The following is a 27,241-nucleotide window of genomic DNA, read 5'->3' as shown; positions in this document are numbered from 1 at the left end:
CTAAAAAGTTTAGGGTATCAGTTATAGTAGTATATGCCCCCATTGAACCAACTGATGGAGATACTAGTGACTCAGATGAATTTTACTTACAGTAACAGGAGCAAATAGACTTAGTACCAGGTAGAAATATGGTGTTTTTGCTAGGAGATTTTAATGCCCAGGTTGGTAGAAATAGGGATAGATGGTATCCTAGCCTAGGTAAATTTGGTGTAGGAAAAGAAAACAGTAATGGCTATAGGCTTTTGCAATTTTGTAGGTATAACAACCTAGTTATAACCAATACGGTGTTTGGTCACAAAATGACCCATAAGTTGACATGGTATTCACGTGATGGTAAGACAGCAAACCTTATTGATTATGTTATTGTAAACAGAAGACTAGCAGGATTAATACAAAATACTAGGGTGTATAGGAGTGCCGTTATTGATGTTAAAAGTAAAGATCACCATCTAGTAGTGTCTAAGGTTAATTTAAAGTTGAAATTTCGGAAGGGTAACTCCCTCCTGGAAAGTTATGATGTTGGTAAACTTCAGGATGAAAATTTGAGAAAAAAAAGTCCAGGAACAGTTGAGTACTAAATTTGAGAGTTTAAAATTTGACAATGTGGAAGATGGATGGAATAATTCCAGAAAAACAATTTGTGAAGTTGCTGATGGTGTCCTAGGGGAAGAGAACTATGACTGCAACTAGGAATATTAGTGGAAAAGCTTTAGGTTTAATAGGGAGTAGAAGGGGTTTGTATAAGAATTATCTGAGTGATAGGTCGTATGAAAACAAAAGGAATGTAAAGAAAGTGGAGAAAGCATTAAAATATGAACTAAGGAGATGTGAAGTGGAGGCGATGGATAAAATTGCTGAGGATCTGGAAGATGCGGCTAGACGGCATAATAGTAAAATATTATACTGGCATGTTAATAAATTGAAAGGGAGTAGCCAATCCGGACTAGTCCTTGTTAAAGATAGAAATGGGGCCACAATTAGTGATAAGGAAAAAGTTAAAGAAAGATGGGTGGAACATTTTGAGAATGTGCTAAACCGAGATACAGTTGCAGGAAAAGATATAGATGAAAATGAAAAAGTTTGTGATACCTTGGATGTGAAGGAAGATTTGTTTAGTGAGGAAGAATTAGCGACAGTACTAAAAGGATTAAAAAATAATAGGGCCCCAGGTGCTGATAGTATGATTAATGAGTTTCTTAAATATGGTGGCTCTGAGGTTAGGAATAAGCTACTGAAGATTATGAACATGATTTTTGAAAAAGGGGAAGTACCCAATGATTTTAGGAAAACCTTAATTAAACCACTGTATAAGAAAGGTGACAAGAGTGAGTGTCGTAATTATCAAGGCATTAGTCTGGTCTCTGTAGGTAGCAAATTACTGAGTAATATGATACTTTTTAGACTGAGACATGCTGTAAACAAAGTTTTAAGGGAAGAACAATGCGGTTTTAGAAAAGGTAGAGGATGTGTCGACCATGTTTTCACTCTTAGGTTAATAATTGAGAAGTCCCTTCGTTGTTAAACACCTTTGGTCCTCAGTTTTATCGATTATGAGCAAGCTTTCGATTCTGTTGATAGAACAGCGTTACCAAAGGTCTTGTCGTTATATGGTATACCTGAAAAATACATTAAAGTGATTTGCGCTATGTACGAGAATAATACTGCTGCCGTTAAGGTAGGAAATGAGGTTAGCAACTGGTTTTGTATTAAATCAGGAGTTAAGCAGGGTTGTGTTCTATCCCCCTTTATATGGATCATTTTGATGGACTTCGTCTTAAGGAGCACAGGAAAGGCAATTGGAGACCATGGAATCAAATGGGGAGGAAGAACGCTCCTGGACTTAGATTATGCTGATGATTTAAGCATATTATATGAAAGTGTGAGCAAAATGAATGAATTTTTAGAGGTTTTACGAGTTCAGGGTGCTAAAATAGGCTTGAAAATTAATGTTAAGAAGACTAAGTCACTAAGGTTAGGAATAAGTGAAGATGAACAGGTGATATTAGGTAACGAAAAGATTGATCAGGTTGGGGGCTTCAGTTACCTTGGTAGTATTATTAGTAAAGATGGTGGGAGCAGTGAGGATGTTAAAAGTAGAATAGCTAAAGCTCAGGGTGTTTTTTCACAGTTAAAAAAAAATTGGAAGAATAGAAAGATAAGCCTACAAACCAAGATTAGAATATTGGAAGCTACAGTGATGACAGTGGTCAAATATGGCTCTGAAGCATGGGCACTCCGAAAGGCAGATGAAAATTTACTAGATGTTTTCCAGAGAAATTGCCTACGGATTGTTCTGGGTACCCGGCTGACTGACCGTATTTCAAACAGTAGGTTGTACGAAAAGTGTGGTTCAATCCCACTTTCTGGGGCTATAATGAAAGAAAGGTTGAGATGGCTAGGCCACGTTCTACGGATGAAGGATGACAGATTACCGAAGATTGTCCTTTTTGGCCAACCGTCTGGGGCTACACAGAAAGCAGGTCGTCCTTGTCTGGGTTGGGAGGATGTCATAAATAAAGATTTAAAGGAAATGGGAACTTCCTGGGAGGGTGTAAAGAGGGAGGCTTTAAATAGATTAGGTTGGAGGAGGAGCGTGCGTAGCTGTGTTGGCCTCAGGCGGCTTGGTGCTGCAGTGAGTTATTAGTAGTAGTAGTAGTAGTTTTAGCATCAATATTCCGATTTTTAGAATTTCGTTTACTAAAGAGTTTCTCTTTCTCTTAACTTAAGTCTCAGTTTCCAGAAGCTTCAAAATTCTTCTTCTAAAATCTTTGATTTGTTTACAAGTTTTCCCAAAATTTACCAGTATCCTTGAATTCAAGCAGCCCGTGTAGATCGTAGTTTAAGGGAGGGATAGAAAAGTAGAAGTCATAGCATTGATCCGTCTTATGGAACTATATGATTCTTTTTGCTTATGTCAGGGTGCCTCCCATGCAAAGCTTGTCTAGCATTAATTTTTTTGAGACTTCTGTTTTCAAGTTTTGTATGTTACTTGTTCGTTTACTTATTTGTCATGTTGATGAGTTAAATTCTTATGCTTGTTACCTCCGACAATCGTGAGCTCGACTCTTTGTAGGGGGGAATTACTTTATTCTGGATAAAGTCAATAAATTTAAGCATTTATTTATAAGAAAATTAGTTTGGTTGATTTATGTACCAGTGGAAGGAAAGAAATCATTACTGGCTCGACTGGGCAATGTAGCCATACATGAGCCAAATATTTTCTAAGAACCAAGCACAAGAGTGAAATCTATAAAGCTGACAAGTTTTCTTTAACATGCAAAAATCATCTCATACAAAAATTGTGGAAATTATCTCTCAGTGTTAGTTTAGAAACCGTGTTTTTAAAAGTTCTACCAACTGCATGATATTTGCATATCAGCATTTAATCATAAAAAAAAAGATTTTGCAAGAAAAGCCAAACTGTATATCAAAGAATCCAAAATAAAAACGTCACAAAACATGTAAAATAGAAACAACACAGATAAAAAATAGAAGAAACAGAACAACAGCAACATTTTCCTCATAAATTGGTCCATTTTTTGAACAAGTTGACTAACTAGATTGGAATGTATTTAGAAAATAGAGAAGTCCATTGGCACCTTGAAGCCACTTTTGGATAAGTCATTCTTCAAAGATTGCATCAAGGAATTTTGTAGATTTTCAGGAACTTCTTAAAAAAAAATACCCCGAGTTAGTGAAACAAATCAATCTATGTATCTAGGCTGCATACCATTTGCACCACTTCCATACCATTTGCACACCAAGGGTTGCTCGGGTCACACAGATTTGTCAAACAGTTCGTGGTAACGAACTGTAGTAAGGAGCGACCCGGCTCAATAGTAACCAAAACTAGTAGTAATCAAACTGTACTAAGGAGCGACCTGGCTCAATAGTAACCAAAACTCTAAAAACCGGAATTTTTATAACAATAGTTACATCAAAAGAATTGCATTTTAATGCTGATTTTAAATATATAAGTTTCATCAAGATCAGTTATACCCATCAAAAGTTACGAGCCTGAGAAAATTTGCCTCATTTCAGAAATAGGGGGAAACACCCCCTAAAAGTCATAGGATATCACTAATATATATCACTAATATAGCGCGACTAGCAAACGGAAGCAAATTACTCTCACGATATCTAGATCATTTCCCTAATTGGAAGAAAACCTTTAGGTTGCAGGAATATGAGGAAAACAGAGGAGAGGGGATCATCGAAGACAAGATCCCAATTATGCATGGATATTTCAATTTATTTTTCGACTTCACAGACGCAAATATACAAAGCAAATGTGTTTGTAACAGTGAAAGTTACGTCCAAGTTGAAAAAAAAGGTGGCCATCCCGGTTGCCACACATGGCAGTGCAATTGCTGGCCAGGCCACTACCTTCATACCAAAATAATAACCATACTCTAAGAACCATGATTTTCAGTCAGTTTTAGTGTTACATTACCAATTACTTCCTTCTTTCGCAATATTGTTTCAACTTTCTATTCTCTTTCCCCGTTTTCTTTAAGATCCTCTTCTTTTTTTGTTCCTCTTTCTATAAAATCTACAAAGATTTTTAAGGTAGTTCCTATTTATGTTTGATATTTTCAATATGATCAAACAAACTAAAGAAACAATAAAAGTCTGGATACTCTACTATCAGAATTAGAACATTGCTCCAACCTAGTAAAGACGAATTTCGTCTCATAATAACCGAAAACGTGAAAACACTTCGTGAAAAAAGAATTATCAATTGATAAATATATCCATTTATATGTGATTCAGGATGGGTAACTATTATATCGGTTATATATAATACAAAAAGATTATTGCGAAAACAAATTTATGGGAATACCAAAAGACAGTCCAAAAACAGTGTCGGATCTAAAAAAAAATATTGTACTATTGGAATTGCCATTGTCAGAAACTTCATACCAAAAGGTTACAAACCCCCCCCCCCAGCTTGAACAACAATGAAAATAACTTGTTTACCATGAGTGGCACTATTGTATACTCTTTTATGATTTTTGTATTGCCGCTTACGGGGAACTGCAACATCATAGGCAGTTGTTTAAGGGATCATTTGAAAGAAAATTGCAATATCTACCTACTTCATGTAAGTGATAATTACAAAAAGCACTAGATATAGCAATTTCCTTGGAAATGAGCATTTAAACAGCTCTCTATGATGTCCAATTAATAAACATAATATTAAAAACAGAATCTAATTTTTAACAAAACTGCATCTTTGTATAAAAAATGATGTCACATTGGGTATGATGTCATATTTGATTGACTATGATTGACATTTCATTCGGTTTGTTCTTTACTAAATTTTGACCAAATTTGTAGACCAGGATATTTCCAACTTTAGTTGGTGAGCAGAGTGAGGGAGACTCTTATTTAAGAGATAGGTTGGTAAATAGTTATTTACCTGTTTTTCTCAACTAAGTCGAGTATTTTTGGAAGGATTTGGAGCACAACATCCAAGAAGTAATAATGGAGCTAAATAGGTTGACCAGTTACTATGCAATGAGCATTTATAGAGAATCTACAAGATTTGAGTATCTATGATAATCTATTTTGTGGACGCATGCAAATATGTTCAGGAACTGACTAGCCTAGTTCGGTGTAGAGCAATGTTTTCAAAAGCCAATATATATACTTTTTTAATCTTAAGCTGTTTAGTTTGTCTTTTTTATTATTATTTAGTGGAAGATAGCCTAAAATTTTCTCCCCCATGCGAGCTTTTACAATGATAGTTTAATTCAACATGATTAAACCTATGTACAGGGACCGATCAAAGCTTGGTCTCCAGGTAGTATATACCAACAACCTTGTTTCAAAAATCTACTGCTTCTGAGTCGGTAAGATCACCCCAGAGGAGAAGACTATTTTGATGTCTCCCTATGGAAAATATAAGCCTTCTGCTTTTTTTTTAGCAGGAAAGCAGGAAAAAGCCTTGCTTTTTTTAGCAAGGGAAAAGCCTTCTGCTTTTTTTAGCATGAAAGCAGGAGAAGCCTTACTTTTCTTTAGCAAGGAAAAAGCCTTCTGCTTTTTTTGCAGGAAAGCAGGAAAAAGCCTTGCTTTTTTTAGCAAGGAAAAAGCCTTCTGCTTTTTTTAGCAGGAAAGCAGGAAAAGCCTTGCTTTTCTTTAGCAAGGAAAAAGCCTTCTGCCTTTTTTAGCAGGAAAGCAGGAAAAAGCCTTACTTTTTTTTAGCAAGGAAAAAGCCTTTTGTTTTTTTTAGCAGGAAAGCAGGAAAAAGCCTTGCTTTTTTAGCAAGGAAAAGGCCTTCTGCTTTTTTTAGCAGGAAAACAGGAAAAGCCTTGCTTTTCTTAGCAAGGAAAAAGTCTTCTGCTTTTTTTAGCAGGAAAGCAGGAAAAAGCCTTGCTTTTTTTTAGTAAGGAAAAAGCCTTCTGCTTTTTTCAGCAGGAAAGCAGGAAAAAGCCTTGCTTTTTTAGCAAGGAAAAAGCCTTCTGCTTTTTTTTAGCAAGGAAAAAGCCTTCTGCTTTTTTTTTAGCTTGAAATAATAAAGAAAAAATTTAATTATCATCGCTGTGACCCAAGCCACGCTTTAAAGTTTTAATTTCTTGCCTCGTAGGTCTCTTTACCTTTTCTTGGTAGCCTTCATCTCTCTAGTATTTACTCATTATTATGTTAGCGACTATTTTTTTCGGTAGCCCTCATCATTAGGATAACACTCAGAATATCTTGTTTTCTCAGTCATTTTTTACTTTCTTAAAACCTGGATCGCAAGAAAACTTAAAAACTATCCTCACGTGTGCTTAGGTACGGTGCCTTTCAATGACCTTTTTTTTCGTCTCTTATAAATCTGCTTTTGTTAAACTCTATTTTTATTATTTCTATTTTTATTTTTTCTATTTTTCTATTTTTTTATATTTCTATTTTTACAGCAGTTCGGTTTTCTTGGAATATTTACTTTGGTTTCTTCTCTTCGAGATGCAGAGAGAGAGAGAGGAGAAACAAAATAATTGAGGAAGAGGCAGGGGGAAAATTTACCAGTGACAAGCGAGGCTATGCATCCAGCTAGTACAGGGTCTTGAGACATCATTGCATATTCAACAGCACTAACCATGTCACAGACTGACACCAGAACTTGAATAGAAGCGATCTGAAAAGAACAAAAATATTGTGAATCAGTAAAAAAAAAAACAAAAAAAAACTGAAAAACAATATCAATAACTGAAAGCAGCAGAGCAAAAACATATTACTCTGCAAAACTCTGAAAATTAGTAATTACACTATACAGTCATAACACATAAAATTAGGCAAGATAGTGCCCATTATTTACCCAAAAATAATAAAGGCTTTAATTATTGATCTTAAATTACTCTTAAACCCCCAAACAGTCCTCTATAGAGGATAGACCGGTAAAAAAAATATGTGTGAATTAGTAAAAAAAAAAAATGAAAAACAATACTAATAACTGAAAGTACTGGAACAAAAACACATTACTCTGCAAAACTCAAAAATTGATGCTGAAAATTAATAACTACACTATTTAGTCATAACACACACAATTAAACAAGATAGTTAGTGCCCATTATCTGCCCAAAAATAAGAAAGGCTTTAATTATCGATATTAAATTACTCTTTATCCCCAAACACTCCTCTATAGAGGATAAACCGGAAAAAAAAATATGTTAATCATAAAAAAAAAATGAAAAACAATATTAATGACTGAAAGTAGTAGAACAAAAACACATTACCCTATAAAACTAAAAAATTAATGCTGAAAATAAATAAGTTCACTATATAGTTAGCATCTAACTATAACACTAACTATATTTAGCATCAGCTACAACCCTCAAGAAAATAGACGTGTTTCATGCGAAGAGCCTGAGGAGGATTGAAGGCCTACGATGGTCCGACTTCGTCAGCAATGAGAAGCTTCTGCAGCTCACAAAGCAGTCTTGGTTTTCGACTCAAGCAGCCGAGCGAACCATACGATGGTTTGGGCATCTGCTTCGAATGCCACCCACATCTACCCGCAAAGATGATCTATGACTTCGACCCTACCAAAGTTGGTTGGAAGCGACCTCGCGGCCGACCGAAGAAACGTTGGTCCGACAGCCTGTCCGAGTTCTTGACGATTGCAAACATCAGACAGGGCGAAGAGCAAATACTCGCCATGGACCGAAGTGGATGGAGGAGGCAGACGTCACTTTCTACGCCGAGCAGTGCCCGGCAGGAGACTTAAGTCAAAGTAAGTCATATAGTTATAACACATACAATTAGACAAGATATTTGGTGCCAAATATTTGCCCAAAAATAAGAAATGCTTTAATTATTGATATTTAAATTGCTCTTAAACCCTAGAGACTCCTCTATAGATGGTAGACGGATCTAGTTTTTTCGTATATATCTTGAGCTGCCTTTTTTTTTTTTTTTTTTTTTTTTTTTTTTTTTTTTTTTTTTTTTTTTTTTTTTGAATAAGAAGAGGTGATTCTATTTACAATAAAATAGTTATTTTATAATCATATCTCAAATTTTTTATTAGCACTATTTTCAAGCCTTTAACATTTTAATAATCAATGTGTTTCTGATGAAGGAAAAGGGCGGAGTTAAAACTTAAAACGAAGAAAAATCACTGATTCATGGCTTACGCAACATATTTTTGAAAGACTGTTTCAAACAAACTGCTCATGATGTTTTCCTATGTTTGTAGAATTCTGAAAAACTACCACTTTGCTGAAAACACAAAACCGACGCTACAAAACAGAAATAGGAGTGGAAAAACCCTTAAAGGACCGGCCGAAAAAAAAATCAACAAATCTTATTTTTCTGTAAAGCGCTAGATTTTCAGAATTCTAGAGATATAAGGAAATAGCATGAGCCAGTTCGTTTGAAAATGTTTTTCAAAAATGTGTTGCATAAACCAGGAATCAGTGATTTTTGTTCTTTTTCAGTTGTAACTTGGCTCTTTTTTACTTTTATCAGAAGAACTTTGAATTTTTTAATTATCTTTTATACATTTCTTAGATTAGAAAATGTTGACAATAAATCTTATTACAATTATTATTAAAAAAATATTGACAATAGATCTTTTTCCAACTTAGCCAAAGTAATTAGAATGGTTTCCCTTGGGGTTAGGAGCAGTAGAGTATTTGGTTGGTTCTACGCTTCGTATTATGTTTAAAATGTAAACATTATGGTTTTGAACGTCCAGGAACTGACTGAGTATTTTGAATATGCGATATTTATATTTTTATTTGTTAGTAATTTCATTGAACTTGACTTTTTATGTTATGCCTAAAAGATCATTCGACCTCCAATTTCTCATCATCTAGTATCTATTTCTGCCTAGCTTCTAGTTGTTACTATTTGTTTAATTACTCATAGTCAATATCTAAAGAAAAAAAAATCTGGATCTGAAAATCAAATATTTTATTAGCTAAAACCTAATAAGCCTAAATACGTTTCTTTAACAAAAACAAATTTGTTATTGAAAAATCTTGGTTTGCATAAGGAATATTCTTATCCTGCCTTCAAGATAAAACAAACCCAGTTTGATTTTAGAAAACAGTAAATAAAATAGAAACCTGTTATCAACTTATAACCTTTGTAAGCCACTTGACCGCGGATCGGACCAATCAATTGGGTGTAATTCGCTTAATAGAATAGGTTGGGTAGTAAATTTACACTTGACAAAAAGTTTCACACGATGCCTTCTTAATTACCACAGCCAAGCTGTATGATTATGGCAATACAATTAGCCTAGGATCGTGAAGTATCTAAAACCAATAAATGTTTTATTGGCACTATTTAAAGTTCTTTCAAGAATCTTTATTAATATTACTACTAGTAATTCGTTACAATTCAGAAGCACTGCTGCCCTCACAGCTACGAACCCTCCTCTGTCACAGTTCATTCAAAATATCAGTCCCAGGTTCTTTCGATGAAGCTCCAACTAGTTTTTACATCCATGCTTATTTTGTACTTATTTTTATATACATTATACTTGTTTTTAAATCTGTTCTGAATACCTCTTACCCATCATTCGAAAACATCTGGCGGAATATCGAACAAACCTTGTCAAACAAAACTTTTTTTCATAAAACGTGGGAATCATAAATACGTTTCTCTAACTGAAACAAACAACTTTGGCAATTCTCAATTTCAAGACGTCAGAAACAAAGAACTTAAATGTAAAGGCACACAAGTACCAGCTTTAGCCCTAATAAGACACCATTATAGCCCCTAAGCAGGACATTAGAGCCCCTAAGCAGGACATTACAGCCCCATAGCAGGACGTTACAGCCTCTAAGCAGGAGATTTAATGTGACGCAGAATGGTACATGAACGGTACAACAAACGCTACAAAAATGGTACGATTAAACAGAATGGTAGTATTCTAAAAGTACATGCACTACTCTCTCTCTCTCTCAACTATTACCGCAGTTTTCCAAAACGTTAGGGCATCCACACTATCTGAATCGTGCTACGTCAATTTACCACTTCCAAGAAAGAAATTCACTGAAAATTTTCTGAAAAACGATTTCTCGATTTCCAAGCTTATATTTACCAGTTCCATCAAGTCTTCTCAAATCTTTCCACATCTCAGTTGCATATATTTGATAGTTCTGTAATCTACTCGAAATTTGATATACCTAGGCCCTATTGAATGCGATTATTGCGGGTAACTGATTAAAAGTTGATATTTTAAACCATAGGTTGTATGAAGTTCATAGATATGAATGGCCAATTTTATTAAAGCCTCCTAGAATACTTCTAGTACCACTTAAAGGATTAAAAATATGATTTAGCACTGATTGGGTACCATTATAGCCTCCAAATAAGAGACCAGATGTGGCGTCGATGGCTGTTATATACAAGTGCATGCACTAGTCTCCCTCTGACGAGCTATTTCTACCTGTAGAGCAGTTTACCATGAAAAGAGGGCGCCCGAACTGAGTACTTAGAAAAGTTTCATTTTAATTCAAAAATGCAGTTAAATTATGTATTCAGCAATTACTATAAAAATCAGACGAAGAAAACAAGACCTTCGTTTAGCCGGGCGAAACTCTTAAACTCCGTGTTTTATTGCTATATGCTCAGTAATCTGAGCATTTTATTTCATTTTAAATAAATTTAATTAATTAAATTAATTTATTTTAAAAATAAATTTAGTAGTAATCTGAATTTTGTTATAGCGATTTATTTCCTCCAGGAAAGACTTGCGCTGACAATTTTCCGATAAATGACACGTAACTTCCATTTCGTAGTTTTCAAGCCTATATTTACCAGTTCCATGGCCAATAAACCCACGCCTTCTCTATCTTTTTGACATCCTAATTTACTATCTTGGCAAATATGCAATCTCCTAGAGATTTGAGGTACCCAGGCCCTAAGGAATAAGATTTACACAAGCAACTGAATAATGAATGTAAGTTTAAACCAAAAGTTGTCTGAGGTTTATGAATATGGATGCCCACTTTTTGTAAGGGCCCTAGAACTCCTCTAGAGGAACCAGAATAGGGCCTCAAGAACAAGTTTTAGCAGCGATTGGGCATGATTACAGCCTCTACGGTAGAAATTTGATGTGGCACAAATGGCTGTTTCTATGAGTGCATCTACTACTGCCCCTCGTACCAAGTATGTGTACCAATGCATCTCATTTAATACCCTAATTTGTCACATGAATAGGGTATCCATACTAAGTATTTGAAGATTTTTCAACGGGAGATTATCCCTAAGAGCCCGTTTCCTTTAAAAGGAGCTTAAACAGACAAAATTCCAGGGACAAAGGGCAAAAATTTAATTAGTGGTATACCAAGGTATACCATCTTCGGGGCCTGGGCTCAAGAGATATGTTATATTGCACCATGACTGGAATTACCCGCATCCTTTAGGGTTTGGATACTCAACATTGGAGATAAGCGACCGAATCTTCTGGTACTAGGCCATATTTTAGCTAATGATTACTTGCAAATCATTAAGGCAATGGTGACGATTGCCACGTTAATCAGGCAGAAATTCCTGAGAGTTGGAAAATCCTTCTTATATCAGATTCATCAAAAGGGACTTCAGGAAAAGTTCTAAGGTATTAAAGAACTTAAATTTTCAAGGAATACAAGCTATGAAGTTTTTTTTCACTGAAATTGATATTTTTTCAATTGCCTTTTCTTAGAATGGTAGCAACAACGTATTGAATATACCTTATTTTTGTTTTGAAATAAAAGTTCTAAAGATATTAAAGAAATTAAGTTTTCAAGGAATACTAGTTATGAAGTTTTTCCTCACTGAAACTGATATTTTGTTTTCAAGGAATAAAAGTTATGAAGTTTGGTCTCACTGAAACTGATATTTTTTCAATTGCCTTTTCTCAAAATGGCAGCAACAAGGTATTGAATATACCTTATTTTTGTTTTGAAATAAAAGTTCTAAAGATATTAAAGAAATTAATTTTTCAAGGAATACAATTTATGAAGTTTTTCCTCACTGAAACTGATATTTTGTTTTCAAGGAACACAAGTTATGAAGTTTAATCTCACTGAATTTTTTCAATTCCTTTTTATCAAAATGGCAGCAACAAGGTATTGAATATACCTTATTTTTGTTTTGAAATGAAAGTTCTAAAGATATCAAAGAAATTAAGTTTTCAAGCAATACAAATTATGAAGTTTTTCCTCACTGAAACTGATATTTTGTTTTCAAGGAATACAAGTAATGAAGTTTAGTCTCACTGAAATTGATATTTTTTCAATTCCTTTTTCTCAAAATGGCAGCAACAAGGTATTGAATATACCTTATTTTTGTTTTGAAATAAAAGATCTAAAGATATTAAAGAAATTAATTTTTCAAGGAATACAAGTTATGAAGTTTTTCCTCACTGAAACTGATATTTTGTTTTCAAGGAATACAAGTTATGAAGTTTAGTCTCACTGAATTTTTTCAATTCCTTTTTATCAAAATGGCACCAACAAGGTATTGAATATACCTTATTTTTGTTTTGAAATGAAAGTTCTAAAGATATTAAAGAAATTAAGTTTTCAAGCAATACAAGTTATAAAGTTTTTCCTCACTGAAACTGATATTTTGTTTTCAAGGAATACAAGTTATGAAGTTTAGTCTCACTGAATTTTTTCAATTCCTTTTTATCAAAATGGCAGCAACAAGGAATTGAATATACCTTATTTTTGTTTTGAAATGAAAGTTCTAAAGATATTAAAGAAATTAAGTTTTCAAGCAATACAAGTTATGAAGTTTTTCCTCAGTGAAACTAATATTTTGTTTTCAAGGAATACAAGTTATGAAGTTTAGTCTCACTGAAATTAATATTTTTTCAATTCCTTTTTCTCAAAATGGCAGCAACAAGGTATTGAATATACCTTATTTTTGTTTTGAAATAAAAGTTCTAAAGATATTAAAGAAATTAATTTTTCAAGGAATACAAGTTATGAAGTTTTTCCTCACTGAAACTGATATTTTGTTTTCAAGGAATACAAGTTATGAAGTTTAGTCTCACTGAATTTTTTCAATTCCTTTTTATCAAAATGGCAGCAACAAGGTATTGAATATACCTTATTTTTGTTTTGAAATGAAAGTTCTAAAGATATTAAAGAAATTAAGTTTTCAAGCAATACAAGTTATGAAGTTTTTCCTCACTGAAACTGATATTTTGTTTTCAAGGAATACAAGTAATGAAGTTTAGTCTCACTGAAATTAATATTTTTTCAATTCCTTTTTCTCAAAATGGCAGCAACAAGGTATTGAATATACCTTATTTTTGTTTTGAAATAAAAGTTCTAAAGATATTAAAGAAATTAATTTTTCAAGGAATACAAGTTATGAAGGTTTTCCTCACTGAAACTGATGTTTTGTTTTCAAGGAATACAAGTTATGAAGTTTAGTCTCAATGAATTTTTTCAATTCCTTTTTATCAAAATGGCAGCAACAAGGTATTGAATATACCATATTTTTGTTTTGAAATGAAAGTTCTAAAGATATTAAAGAAATTAAGTTTTCAAGCAATACAAGTTATGAAGTTTTTCCTCAGTGAAACTGATATTTTGTTTTCAAGGAATACAAGTTATGAAGTTTAGTCTCACTGAAATTAATATTTTTTCAATTTCTTTTTCTCAAAATGGCAGCAACAAGGTATTGAATATACCTTATTTTTGTTTTGAAATAAAAGTTCTAAAGATATTAAAGAAATTAATTTTTCAAGGAATACAAGTTATGAAGTTTTTCCTCACTGAAACTGACATTTTGTTTTCAAGGAATACAAGTTATGAAGTTTAGTCCCACTGAATTTTTTCAATTCCTTTTTATCAAAATGGCAGCAACAAGGTATTGAATATACCTTATTTTTGTTTTGAAATGAAAGTTCTAAAGATATTAAAGAAATTAAGTTTTCAAGCAATACAAGTTATGAAGTTTTTCCTCACTGAAACTGATATTTTGTTTTCAAGGAATACAAGTAATGAAGTTTAGTCTCACTGAAATTGATATTTTTTCAATTCCTTTTTCTCAAAATGGCAGCAACAAGGTATTGATTATACCTTATTTTTGTTTTGAAATAAAAGTTCTAAAGATATTAAAGAAATTAATTTTTCAAGGAATACAAGTTATGAAGTTTTTCCTCACTGAAACTGATATTTTGTTTTCAAGGAATACAAGTTATGAAGTTTAGTCTCACTGAATTTTTTCAATTCCTTTTTATCAAAATGGCAGCAACAAGGTATTGAATATACCTTATTTTTGTTTTGAAATGAAAGTTCTAAAGATATTAAAGAAATTAAGTTTTCAAGCAATACAAGTTATGAAGTTTTTCCTCAGTGAAACTGATATTTTGTTTTCAATGAATACAAGTTATGAAGTTTAGTCTCACTGAAATTAATATTTTTTCAATTCCTTTTTCTCAAAATGGCAGCAACAAGGTATTAAATATACCTTATTTTTGTTTTGAAATAAAAGTTCTAAAGATATTAAAGAAATCAATTTTTCAAGGAATACAAGTTATGAAGTTTTTCCTCACTGAAACTGATATTTTGTTTTCAAGGAATACAAGTTATGAAGTTTAGTCTCACTGAATTTTTTCAATTCCTTTTTATCAAAATGGCAGCAACAAGGTATTGAATATACCTTATTTTTGTTTTGAAATGAAAGTTCTAAAGATATTAAAGAAATTAAGTTTTCAAGCAATACAAGTTATGAAGTTTTTCCTCACTGAAACTGATATTTTGTTTTCAAGGAATACAAGTAATGAAGTTTAGTCTCACTGAAATTAATATTTTTTCAATTCCTTTTTCTCAAAATGGCAGCAACAAGGTATTGAATATACCTTATTTTTGTTTTGAAATAAAAGTTCTAAAGATATTAAAGAAATTAATTTTTCAAGGAATACAAGTTATGAAGTTTTTCCTCACTGAAACTGATATTTTGTTTTCAAGGAATACAAGTTATGAAGTTTAGTCTCAATGAATTTTTTCAATTCCTTTTTATCAAAATGGCAGCAACAAGGTATTGAATATACCTTATTTTTGTTTTGAAATGAAAGTTCTAAAGATATTAAAGAAATTAAGTTTTCAAGCAATACAAGTTATGAAGTTTTTCCTCAGTGAAACTGATATTTTGTTTTCAAGGAATACAAGTTATGAAGTTTAGTCTCACTGAAATTAATATTTTTTCAATTCCTTTTTCTCAAAATGGCAGCAACAAGGTATTGAATATACCTTATTTTTGTTTTGAAATAAAAGTTCTAAAGATATTAAAGAAATTAATTTTTCAAGGAATACAAGTTATGAAGTTTTTCCTCACTGAAACTGATATTTTGTTTTCAAGGAATACAAGTTATGAAGTTTAGTCTCACTGAATTTTTTCAATTCCTTTTTATCAAAATGGCAGCAACAAGGTATTGAATATACCTTATTTTTGTTTTGAAATGAAAGTTCTAAAGATATTAAAGAAATTAAGTTTTCAAGCAATACAAGTTATGAAGTTTTTCCTCACTGAAACTGATATTTTGTTTTCAAGGAATACAAGTAATGAAGTTTAGTCTCACTGAAATTAATATTTTTTCAATTCCTTTTTCTCAAAATGGCAGCAACAAGGTATTGAATATACCTTATTTTCGTTTTGAAATAAAAGTTCTAAAGATATTAAAGAAATTAATTTTTCAAGGAATACAAGTTATGAAGTTTTTCCTCACTGAAACTGATATTTTGTTTTCAAGGAATACAAGTTATGAAGTTTAGTCCTTCTGAATTTTTTCAATTCCTTTTTATCAAAATGGCAGCAACAAGGTATTGAATATACCTTATTTTTGTTTTGAAATGAAAGTTCTAAAGATATTAAAGAAATTAAGTTTTCAAGCAATACAAGTTATGAAGTTTTTCCTCAGTGAAACTGATATTTTGTTTTCAAGGAATACAAGTTATGAATTTTAGTCTCACTGAAATTAATATTTTTTCAATTCCTTTTTCTCAAAATGGCAGCAACAAGGTATTGAATATACCTTATTTTTGTTTTGAAATAAAAGTTCTAAAGATATTAAAGAAATTAATTTTTCAAGGAATACAAGTTATGAAGTTTTTCCTCACTGAAACTGATATTTTGTTTTCAAGGAATATAAGTTATGAAGTTTAGTCTCACTGAATTTTTCCAATTCCTTTTTATCAAAATGGCAGCAACAAGGTATTGAATATACCTTATTTTTGTTTTGAAATGAAAGTTCTAAAGATATTAAAGAAATTAAGTTTTCAAGCAATACAAGTTATGAAGTTTTTCCTCACTGAAACTGATATTTTGTTTTCAAGGAATACAAGTAATGAAGTTTAGTCTCACTGAAATTAATATTTTTTCAATTCCTTTTTCTCAAAATGGCAGCAACAAGGTATTGAATATACCTTATTTTCGTTTTGAAATAAAAGTTCTAAAGATATTAAAGAAATTAATTTTTCAAGGAATACAAGTTATGAAGTTTTTCCTCACTGAAACTGATATTTTGTTTTCAAGGAATACAAGTTATGAAGTTTAGTCTCACTGAATTTTTTCAATTCCTTTTTATCAAAATGGCAGCAACAAGGTATTGAATATACCTTATTTTTGTTTTGAAATGAAAGTTCTAAAGATATTAAAGAAATTAAGTTTTCAAGCAATACAAGTTATGAAGTTTTTCCTCACTGAAACTGATATTTTGTTTTCAAGGAATACAAGTAATGAAGTTTAGTCTCACTGAAATTAATATTTTTTCAATTCCTTTTTCTCAAAATGGCAGCAACAAGGTATTGAATATACCTTATTTTTGTTTTGAAATAAAAGTTCTAAAGATATTAAAGAAATTAATTTTTTAAGGAATACAAGTTATGAAGTTTTTCCTCACTGAAACTGATATTTTGTTTTCAAGGAATACAAGTTATGAAGTTTAGTCTCACTGAATTTTTTCAATTCCTTTTTATCAAAATGGCAGCAACAAGGTATTGAATATACCTTATTTTTGTTTTGAAATGAAAGTTCTAAAGATATTAAAGAAATTAAGTTTTCAAGCAATACAAGTTATGAAGTTTTTCCTCACTGAAACTGATATTTTGTTTTCAAGGAATACAAGTAATGAAGTTTAGTCTCACTGAAATTAATATTTTTTCAATTCCTTTTTCTCAAAATGGCAGCAACAAGGTATTGAATATACCTTATTTTTGTTTTGAAATAAAAGTTCTAAAGATATTAAAGAAATTAATTTTTCAAGGAATACAAGTTATGAAGTTTTTCCTCATTGAAACTGATATTTTGTTTTCAAGGAATACAAGTTATGAAGTTTAGTCTCACTGAATTTTTTCAATTCCTTTTTATCAAAATGGCAGCAACATGGTATTGAATATACCTTATTTTTGTTTTGAAATGAAAGTTCTAAAGATATTAAAGAAATTAAGTTTTCAAGCAATACAAGTTATGACGTTTTTCCTCACTGAAACTGATATTTTGTTTTCGAGGAATACATGTAATGAAGTTTAGTCTCACTGAAATTAATATTTTTTCAATTCCTTTTTATCAAAATGGCAGCAACAAGGTATTGAATATACCTTATTTTTGTTTTGAAATGAAAGTTCTAAAGATATTAAAGAAATTAAGTTTTCAAGCAATACAAGTTATGAAGTTTTTCCTCACTGAAACTGATATTTTGTTTTCGAGGAATACAAGTAATGAAGTTTAGTCTCACTGAAATTAATATTTTTTCAATTCCTTTTTCTCAAAATGGCAGCAACAAGGTATTGAATATACCTTATTTTTGTTTTGAAATAAAAGTTTTAAAGATATTAAAGAAATTAATTTTTCAAGGAATACAAGTTATGAACCTTTTCCTCACTGAAACTGATATTTTGTTTTCAAGGAATACAAGTTATGAAGTTTAGTCTCACTGAATTTTTTCAATTCCTTTTTATCAAAATGGCAGCAACAAGGTATTGAATATACCTTATTTTTGTTTTGAAATGAAAGTTCTAAAGATATTAAAGAAATTAAGTTTTCAAGCAATACAAGTTATGAAGTTTTTCCTCAGTGAAACTGATATTTTGTTTTCAAGGAATACAAGTTATGAAGTTTAGTCTAACTGAAATTAATATTTTTTCAATACCTTTTTCTCAAAATGGCAGCAACAAGGTATTGAATATACCTTATTTTTGTTTTGAAATAAAAGTTCTAAAGATATTAAAGAAATTAATTTTTCAAGGAATACAAGTTATGAAGTTTTTCCTCACTGAAACTGATATTTTGTTTTCAAGGAATACAAGTTATGAAATTTAGTCTCACTGAATTTTTTCAATTCCTTTTTATCAAAATGCAGCAACAAGGTATTGAATATACCTTATTTTTGTTTTGAAATGAAAGTTCTAAAGATATTAAAGAAATTAAGTTTTCAAGCAATACAAGTTATGAAGTTTTTCCTCACTGAAACTGATATTTTGTTTTCGAGGAATACATGTAATGAAGTTTAGTCTCACTGAAATTAATATTTTTTCAATTCCTTTTTCTCAAAATGGCAGCAACAAGGTATTGAATATACCTTATTTTTGTTTTGAAATGAAAGTTCTAAAGATATTAAAGAAATTAAGTTTTCAAGCAATACAAGTTATGAAGTTTTTCCTCACTGAAACTGATATTTTGTTTTCGAGGAATACAAGTAATGAAGTTTAGTCTCACTGAAATTAATATTTTTTCAATTCCTTTTTCTCAAAATGGCAGCAACAAGGTATTGAATATACCTTATTTTTGTTTTGAAATAAAAGTTTTAAAGATATTAAAGAAATTAATTTTTCAAGGAATACAAGTTATGAACCTTTTCCTCACTGAAACTGATATTTTGTTTTCAAGGAATACAAGTTATGAAGTTTAGTCTCACTGAATTTTTTCAATTCCTTTTTATCAAAATGGCAGCAACAAGGTATTGAATATACCTTATTTTTGTTTTGAAATGAAAGTTCTAAAGATATTAAAGAAATTAAGTTTTCAAGCAATACAAGTTATGAAGTTTTTCCTCACTGAAACTGATATTTTGTTTTCAAGGAATACAAGTAATGAAGTTTAGTCTCACTGAAATTAAAGTTTTTTCAATTCCTTTTTCTCAAAATGGCAGCAACAAGGTATTGAATATACCTTATTTTTGTTTTGAAATAAAAGTTCTAAAGATATTAAAGAAATTAATTTTTCAAGGAATACACGTTATGAAGTTTTTCCTCACTGAAACTGATATTTTGTTTTCAAGGAACACAAGTTATGAAGTTTAGTCTCACTAAATTTTTTCAATTCCTTTTTATAAAAATGGCAGCAACAAGGTATTGAATATACCTTATTTTTGTTTTGAAATAAGTATTCAGCCCATTTTCTCATCAGTTCAGTTGTTCTCTCTTTGTCTAAAGATGCACGGGCAATACGAGCGGATTCTGGCCATTTCCCTGACGACTGTAGGTAATTGCAAGCATCACTGGTTCTACCAGCCAGGACAAGCAGCTCAATTCCTAGAAAGAAAATAGATAGTGGTCATAAAAGAGAAGCTTCAATCAGTGGTATATTTCTTTCCCTCGCGATACCCCCCCCTCCTTCTGGATTTTGAAAATACCTGTCTTGTATTTTTCTTATAAAGTGGATTTTCTGTTATTTTCGTCCAAAACAATAGAAAAGATAACAAAATTGCCCACCAACGCTAGATTTTGAAAATTGCACGTTACTTTCGATAATAGAAGATGAAGCCAGATTTCCTTAGCTTAATTTTTGCTTGTCTGGTCCTTGGGGGCGGAGCTACCAGTCAAGTTTGACCATGGTGGAGAAAGGAGCAGAGGTGAGTCAAAGTACACTTATTTTCAATACTTGTCAATGCACATCCGGTGCAGCAATGTTCTAAATATAAGATGAGTTCAAGAATGTACATCCTCTACCAAAACAACTAAAAAAAATACAATAAACCATACGTTTTTGTTTAATAAATGTTCACATGCGTGGGTGAAAGATTCAAGATTCAATCAGTTAGAAACCATAATATAAAGTCAGAAGCAAAGCTAAGGAGAAGAGGGTGTGTTTTCAGACAAGGAAGAGTGGGGATCCAAGGTCTAGCCACCGCGTATCAACATCTTGGAAAATTTATCGTGTAAATTTAGCTTATGTGTCCAGATTTGTCAACATACTAGACGATTTTGTCGACACATACTTTAAATCCCTCCTCAAAACTTAAAACTCTAGCTACACCCCTTCATCCAGTGTGCCTAGCATGGATTCATTAGTAAGAGACTATATCATACGAATGTAAAGTAAAGTTTTCACATTAATAAGTGAACAATTCAAATTCAAAATCCTGCTATTGAAATTTTGGTTTAGAATAATCAAATTCAATAAACATCTTATTCGTCTTTCAATCAGATTGTCTCGTATTTGTGTTTATGCAACTCAACCAGCTTCTTTGATTGATTTTTTTTTCTTATTTTTCATTCCCCAAATATACGCCATTTCGTTTGTGGGCTCAGAAGCTGCTGATCAGAAAAAATAAAGAACATCAAATAATTCTTGTAAAGGGCATAAATTTTGAAATTCGCAATGAATTATTTAGGCTATACTTTGGTGTGTAACAGACCACGAAGAGACATGTGAGTATGAATGTGGGTAGAGAATGAAGCAGTTAAACTTTAGGTAAGATTTTTTTTTTTGTCGGTGGTAACTTTATCGGCAAATTATATCGATATCGCATCGGTACACAACCGATATATCGGTACTGGACCTCGAAAATCCATATCGGTCGGGCACTAATACATATACAAATATTCAAATATATATATATATCATGAAAAGAGATATCGCCAATGCTACAGCACAAACACACAAAAAAAAAAAAAAAAAAAAGAGAGAAGGAGAAAAGGAAGACTGTTTTCCTAAATTAGTGATTAATATAGACCAGCACTTGAATGAGGCCTTAACCCTACTCATCCATACAATCACATAGGTCAAACAGCATAGCCACACACAATCAACCATAAAGAATAATCCATGAATAGGCAGTCATGTCGTCAATAAGTATAAGTTGTCATTTACCAAACAATAGAAAAAATAATATAGACAAATAATTCAGAGGCAACACCCAACATAAGGGCTCATCAGGAGAATACACTGGCCTATATAGGGTTTCACCACTTTAAATTCTCTACCCAGCACAGTGTTGTGGCTACCACAGAATATCCATGGCATCCCCGCGTCAGGTATCACCCCCAAAATACATGCCTATGAAAAAAACACAGCAAATGTAAAACAACCAAGTAAAACTAAAACAAGCTTATCCTGTTAATATATCCCTCCCTTTAACAACAATAGGTAAACTAAATATTATAAATTTTACCAAATCACAAATATTAACACATTGCGAAAAACCTGAATGAACTAAACAATTATAGAATTCATCTTTACCATGTGGCTAATTTTTTAGAAAATCCGCTCAATTAGAAACACAATTCAAAATAAATGGCGCTGTGACAATATTTCTCGAACCTCCGAAATTAGTTAAAAATTTCTTTAAGTATTTCTAGATAATTCTTTTGATATTTATTTAAAAGTTCGTTATAATGAAAACTAAATTTTTTAAATTGCCAAGTTAATTTATTTGCAGAAAAACATCTTGATATCAATTTTTGGCTTAAGATTTTACATCTATTTTTAAAATCAATATAATTACTACAAATCCTTGCATAACGAAGTAACTGTGAGAAAAACGCTGAATATGTGATATTTGAGTGTATATTACTTTCAGGGAATGGGAAACTAATCACTTCAAAATCAAAATCATCCGTTTTATTATACATTTTAAAACTTCATTTATTATTATCACAAATATTAATATTTAAATCTAAGAAATGATCTTCATGACCAGCGCCATGACTAGGCTCAAGAATAAGCTCTGATGGATATATATTTTTAGAAATATCAATGAAATCCTTACAATTTAAGACCAAAATATCATCTAAATATCTTTTATTATTTGACAAAGCATGTTTTAAATTAATTGGATTATTCTTATCCATCATATATTTATATTCTAGTTGACTTAAAAACAAGTCAGCTATAAATGGGCTGGCATTCAAGTAAAGAAAGACCCCTGGGGATAATGACAAAAAAAAAGAAATAGAAGGTTTGACTAAAATACATGGATAAATGAATTAAATTTATATGATGGTTTTAAACACGTGAAATTTATTAAGCTCAAGTTTACTTATAAGACGTTGTGAGCCTGTAAAAAAGTTCACCTAATTTTAGAAACTATGGAAAAGTACCCCCAAAGAAAGTGATCTTGACAAAAAATTAAACATCAAAATTCAGCACATCAGGGTGCCGTATTAAAGATATTCCAAACCTCATTTATAGAACACAGATTTTGCTTTTTTTTCAAGAAACAAGGTCTTGGAGAAATGTTAATTTTTTGCTGTTATTTTGCCCAGGAGTGACAGTATTTAAACCAATGGACCTAAAGTGTTTGAAGGAGACTCATTCCATGTGGAAAGTGGAAATTCTATTACCCTCTGTAAAATTCAAAAATATCACGTCTTTGTAAAAGAGTGTTTTAGAGACTTTGTGGCGTAAATAGTACCCAAACAAAAATCAAAAGGCTATCGAGGGATAATTCTGAGACAGTGATGTCGCACGATGGCACATTGATTCTGAGACAATGATCAGCTAGAAAGTGATTGTCAAAATTTGAAAAAAAAAGCATTAATAGCAAAAGAAGGGAAAAGAGAAGGAAAGAAAAAAGAAAATGTAATAATAAATAAGTCGCTATATATGTACAGACACTAGGAAAGCTAATTTACAGAAATTCGGAAAATACAACATGTCCCCTCCTCTCTCTTGGAGCCCATGATATACTATATATAAAAACTAAAATATAATATTTACCTTCCCATAGTTTTCCTCCGGTCATGAGACTAGTTGCAACAAGTTTAATTGTGCTAGAAAACTTTTCTGAAGTTCTATCTTCTGCTAAAGATATCAAACAGGCTCTGGAATCAAAATTTTCGTCAATAGTTATATAAGCCCTTCTTATCTAGATTTTCCTCAAAATTTTTCTTTAAAAAAATATTTTTACCTGATATAGTTTCTAACATCTCTGAATTTAAGAAGAATTTGAACAAACAATCGGAATAAAATAATTCAAAGAAAACTAATGCAAATATAAATCAGACTAATAGGATTGCTTACCTCCTCTTATTTTATCAGGGCCAAAAATTATTTCTATCTATTATCCAGCATAGTTCCAACCGTATAGCTTTTTTCGATTGAGCACAAAACGGAATATTTTCAGAGCCAGGTTTTCAAAATTTAGTGAGAAATCTAATTAATAGTCATAATTTTAAACCACGGAAAATCCAATCGCTGAAAATCACGGAAGAATAATATACATCAAAAGCTTATCACTCATAAAATAATCAATAACATTATCTGTCTCAATATCAATCATTTATAAAATCACAGAAAATCTAACTATGTGTGTTAAAATTTGCTTTCTATTTTCAGTACATGAGCAATACGAGTCTGTTTCGGTACATGAGCACTGCAAGTCTGTTTCGGTACATGAGCACTATGATACTGTTTCGGTACATGAGCACTACGAGTAGTGCGAGGAAGCCATGCAGGCTTCTCCTCCATCCCAATTTATCCGAAGCCTCCCTCTTTAAAGCCTCCCAAGAAGTTCCGTTTGTCTTACGAAATCCTCCCACCTGTAAACGAGGATGACCTGGTTTTTGTTTAGCCCTAGACGATCGGTCGGAAAGAACAATATTTGGCGATCTACCATCCTTCATCCGCAGAACACGCCCATGTCATCTCAACCTTTCTCTTATTTTCCCCTGGAAAGTGGGATTAAATCAAACCTTTCATACAGCCTACTGCTTAAAATATGGTCAGTCAGTCGGGTATCCAAGACAATCTGTAGGCAATTTCTCTGGAAAACGTCTGGCAAATCATCCTCCATTATTCGGAGCAACCATGCTTTAGAGCCATATGTGACAACTGTCATCACAGATGTTCCTGTATTCTAATCTTGGTTCGCAGAATTAGCTTTATATTCTTCCAAACTAGTCCAACTTCAAAAACAAATTAACCATCTTTACTAATAATACTACATAAATCACTGAAGATTTCCAGTTGATGAATCTTTTTGCTACCTAGTGTCACCTTTTTATCTTCACTTGTTCCTAGCCTTAGCAACTTAGTCATCGTAATTCCCATTTCTCAAAAATCATATTCATAATCTTCAAAAACTTATTTCTAACCTCATAACTACCAAATTGAAGAAACTCATACACCTCATTATCAGCGCCTGGGGCCTTATTATTTTCAATTCTTTTAGTACTGTTTATTCCTCAGAAAACAAATCTTCCTTCACATCCAAAGTGTCACAAAATTTTTAATTTCCCTCTATATCTTTTCCTGTAACTCTATCCCTGTTTAGCCCATTTTTAAAATATTTTACCCACCTTTCTTTAACTCTTTCCTAATCACTAATTGTGGCTCTGTTCCTACCTTTAATTGGGACAAGTCCAGATTGCCTAATTCTTCTCAATTCAGTGATATGGCAGTAAAATATTTTATTATTATGCCGTTTAACTGCATCTTCAAGATCTTCAGCGATTTTATGCATAGTCTACAGTTGACACCCCTGCAGTTCATATTCTAATGCTTCTTTCTTTCCCTTTATATTCCTCTTGTTTTCATATGATCTATCACTCACATGCTTCTTGTAAAAGCTCCTCCTGCTCTGTATTAAACATAAAGCATTTTCACAAATATTCTTAGCTGCGGTCCTTACTTTCTTGCCTAAGGCAACATCAGCTATTTCAACCATTATCTCCTTATAATTATTCCATATATCTTCTAAATTGTAAAAATTTGAACTCTTGAATTTAGCATTCAACTGTTCCTTGAAAGTTTCTCTCAAACTCTCTTCATTGAGTAACCAACGCCACAGCTTCCCAGAAGATAGTTGCCCTTCTTAAATGCCTGCTTAAAATTAGCCCTAGACGCTAGTACATGGTGATCTTTACTTTTAACATCGAGAACAGCACTACTATATAACCTAGTATATCGCATTGATCCTGCCCGTCTTCGGTTTACAATAAAAAAAAATCAATAGAGTTAGCTTTAATACCTTAAAACGAACAATATGTTAACTTATGAACCATTTTATGACTGAACACTGTATTGCTTATAACTAGATAGTTATACCTACAATGTCATTACTGTTTTCTTTTCTACACCGAATTTACCTGGGCTAGGTTACCATCTATCCCTATCCCTATTTACATTGGAACTCAATTCTCCTAGTAAAAACACCATGTTTCTACCTGACACCCTATCTATCTGTCCCTATAGCTGTAAGAGAAATTTATCTGAGTCATTACTATCTCCGTCAGTCAGTTCTATAGAGGCATATACTACTGTAAAGTGTGGCATTTTTCTCCTTGCGAAGTTGATCAGGAGGTGGTGCCTGCTGTAGCCACCGTTTATGGTTGGTTAGAGGATATTACTAGAGTTATCTAGTGTCATTTGATGTTGAGGTTATTGCTAAACTCTCCCAGTTCACCATCTATGATTGGATACAGGATATTACTCAAACTCTCCAACGGCGATCGTTTAACCACTCTTTGTCAGAGTTGGTTCTAAAGCTAAACTGTCCAAGAGTTATCTTTTGCCTCCTCTTCTCTTCCAAGTCTTAGGTATAGGCATTATACCGATTCCGCGACCACCAAAGTTGCTTCTCATTAACTGGTTGGTCGCGGTCACGGTCACCTTCTACCTGGAAGAGAAATGAAGGCAGAAAAACTCAAAACTCAACTTTAAAGCACTAAACATTAAATACCAAAAATACACTGATATCTAGCTTGTCTGGCCTTAACCACAATCTTTAAATTTGCAACAGTCAATACATTACTATGACTGATGCCCTCCACTTTTTAATCGTAAAATGAGTGACTAGATTCAATTATTAATATCTTTCCAACCCAAAAACCACTTAGCAGCTTCCTTATTCATCATGAGCCCTACTCCCTATAAATGTACCCATGGTTCCTTCCTGAGTAAATAAAGTCTATACCACTTAATTTCATATTTCTTACCCTGAGATATGAATTTGTGATACTCCTAGTAAGTCCAGTTTGAATCGTCGAAATTCGTCAGTCAAAATGCTGATGATGATGTGCCTTGGTCACAACATTGTTTTCAGAGCTTGGCGATGCTCTTCTATCAACAAGAGACGAAATCCTGCACAGATTATCTGAAGCCTATTACCTCTGACTCATTATGTGTTCATACCTAACAATATTATGCTACTACGGGGAAAATGACCTCCACTACGTCCCATGAGAAACGACAGAATAAACAAAGTATACTGATTATAATATTTTGAACAATAAATAATAATAATGATTAATACGAGTCTACACCCCATGGAATGTTGTATGTTTGTTGTTCTATCTTATTCTGATACAGAAATTTAAAAATCTAATTTATTGATCTTTATGTGTGATAATTTTTAAAATCTGGTGTAATCACCGCTGGAAGAAAAATATAAAAGGGACACATCATAGCTTCCTTGTCAGTACGAAAATTGCAATTGTCCTACTTACAGTTTTTGTCTACCGTGATTCTATTGGTGACGTTTTCATTCCGACCCGATACTATTTTCAAGGGGTATCGGGCTATTTTTCCACAATCTCATAAAATTGCTTTTAAATAAACTTGTACTATTATGATTAGCCAAAATAAC

General features: G+C 32.1%; 1 protein-coding gene across 1 annotated transcript in view; it reads right to left on the bottom strand.

Annotated features, from left to right (window-relative positions):
* Positions 1 to 3,401: 3,401 nt before the first annotated feature.
* The window catches only part of LOC136024816 (WD repeat-containing protein 11-like), a gene marked incomplete in the record, with an annotated part of 191,926 nt that continues 168,086 nt past the window's right edge, over positions 3,402 to 27,241 (bottom strand). The window contains 4 exon segments of the mRNA XM_065700296.1: positions 3,402 to 3,670; positions 7,009 to 7,120; positions 19,795 to 19,964; positions 23,374 to 23,477. Coding sequence (XP_065556368.1) covers positions 3,573 to 3,670; positions 7,009 to 7,120; positions 19,795 to 19,964; positions 23,374 to 23,477 — 484 coding nt within the window.

Source organism: Artemia franciscana, chromosome 3 (assembly GCF_032884065.1).
Source record: "Artemia franciscana chromosome 3, ASM3288406v1, whole genome shotgun sequence".
In the NCBI taxonomy this organism is placed as follows: domain Eukaryota; kingdom Metazoa; phylum Arthropoda; class Branchiopoda; order Anostraca; family Artemiidae; genus Artemia; species Artemia franciscana.
The sequence above is the reverse complement of the archived record's forward strand: the minus strand, read 5'-3'. Positions and strand labels throughout refer to the sequence as shown.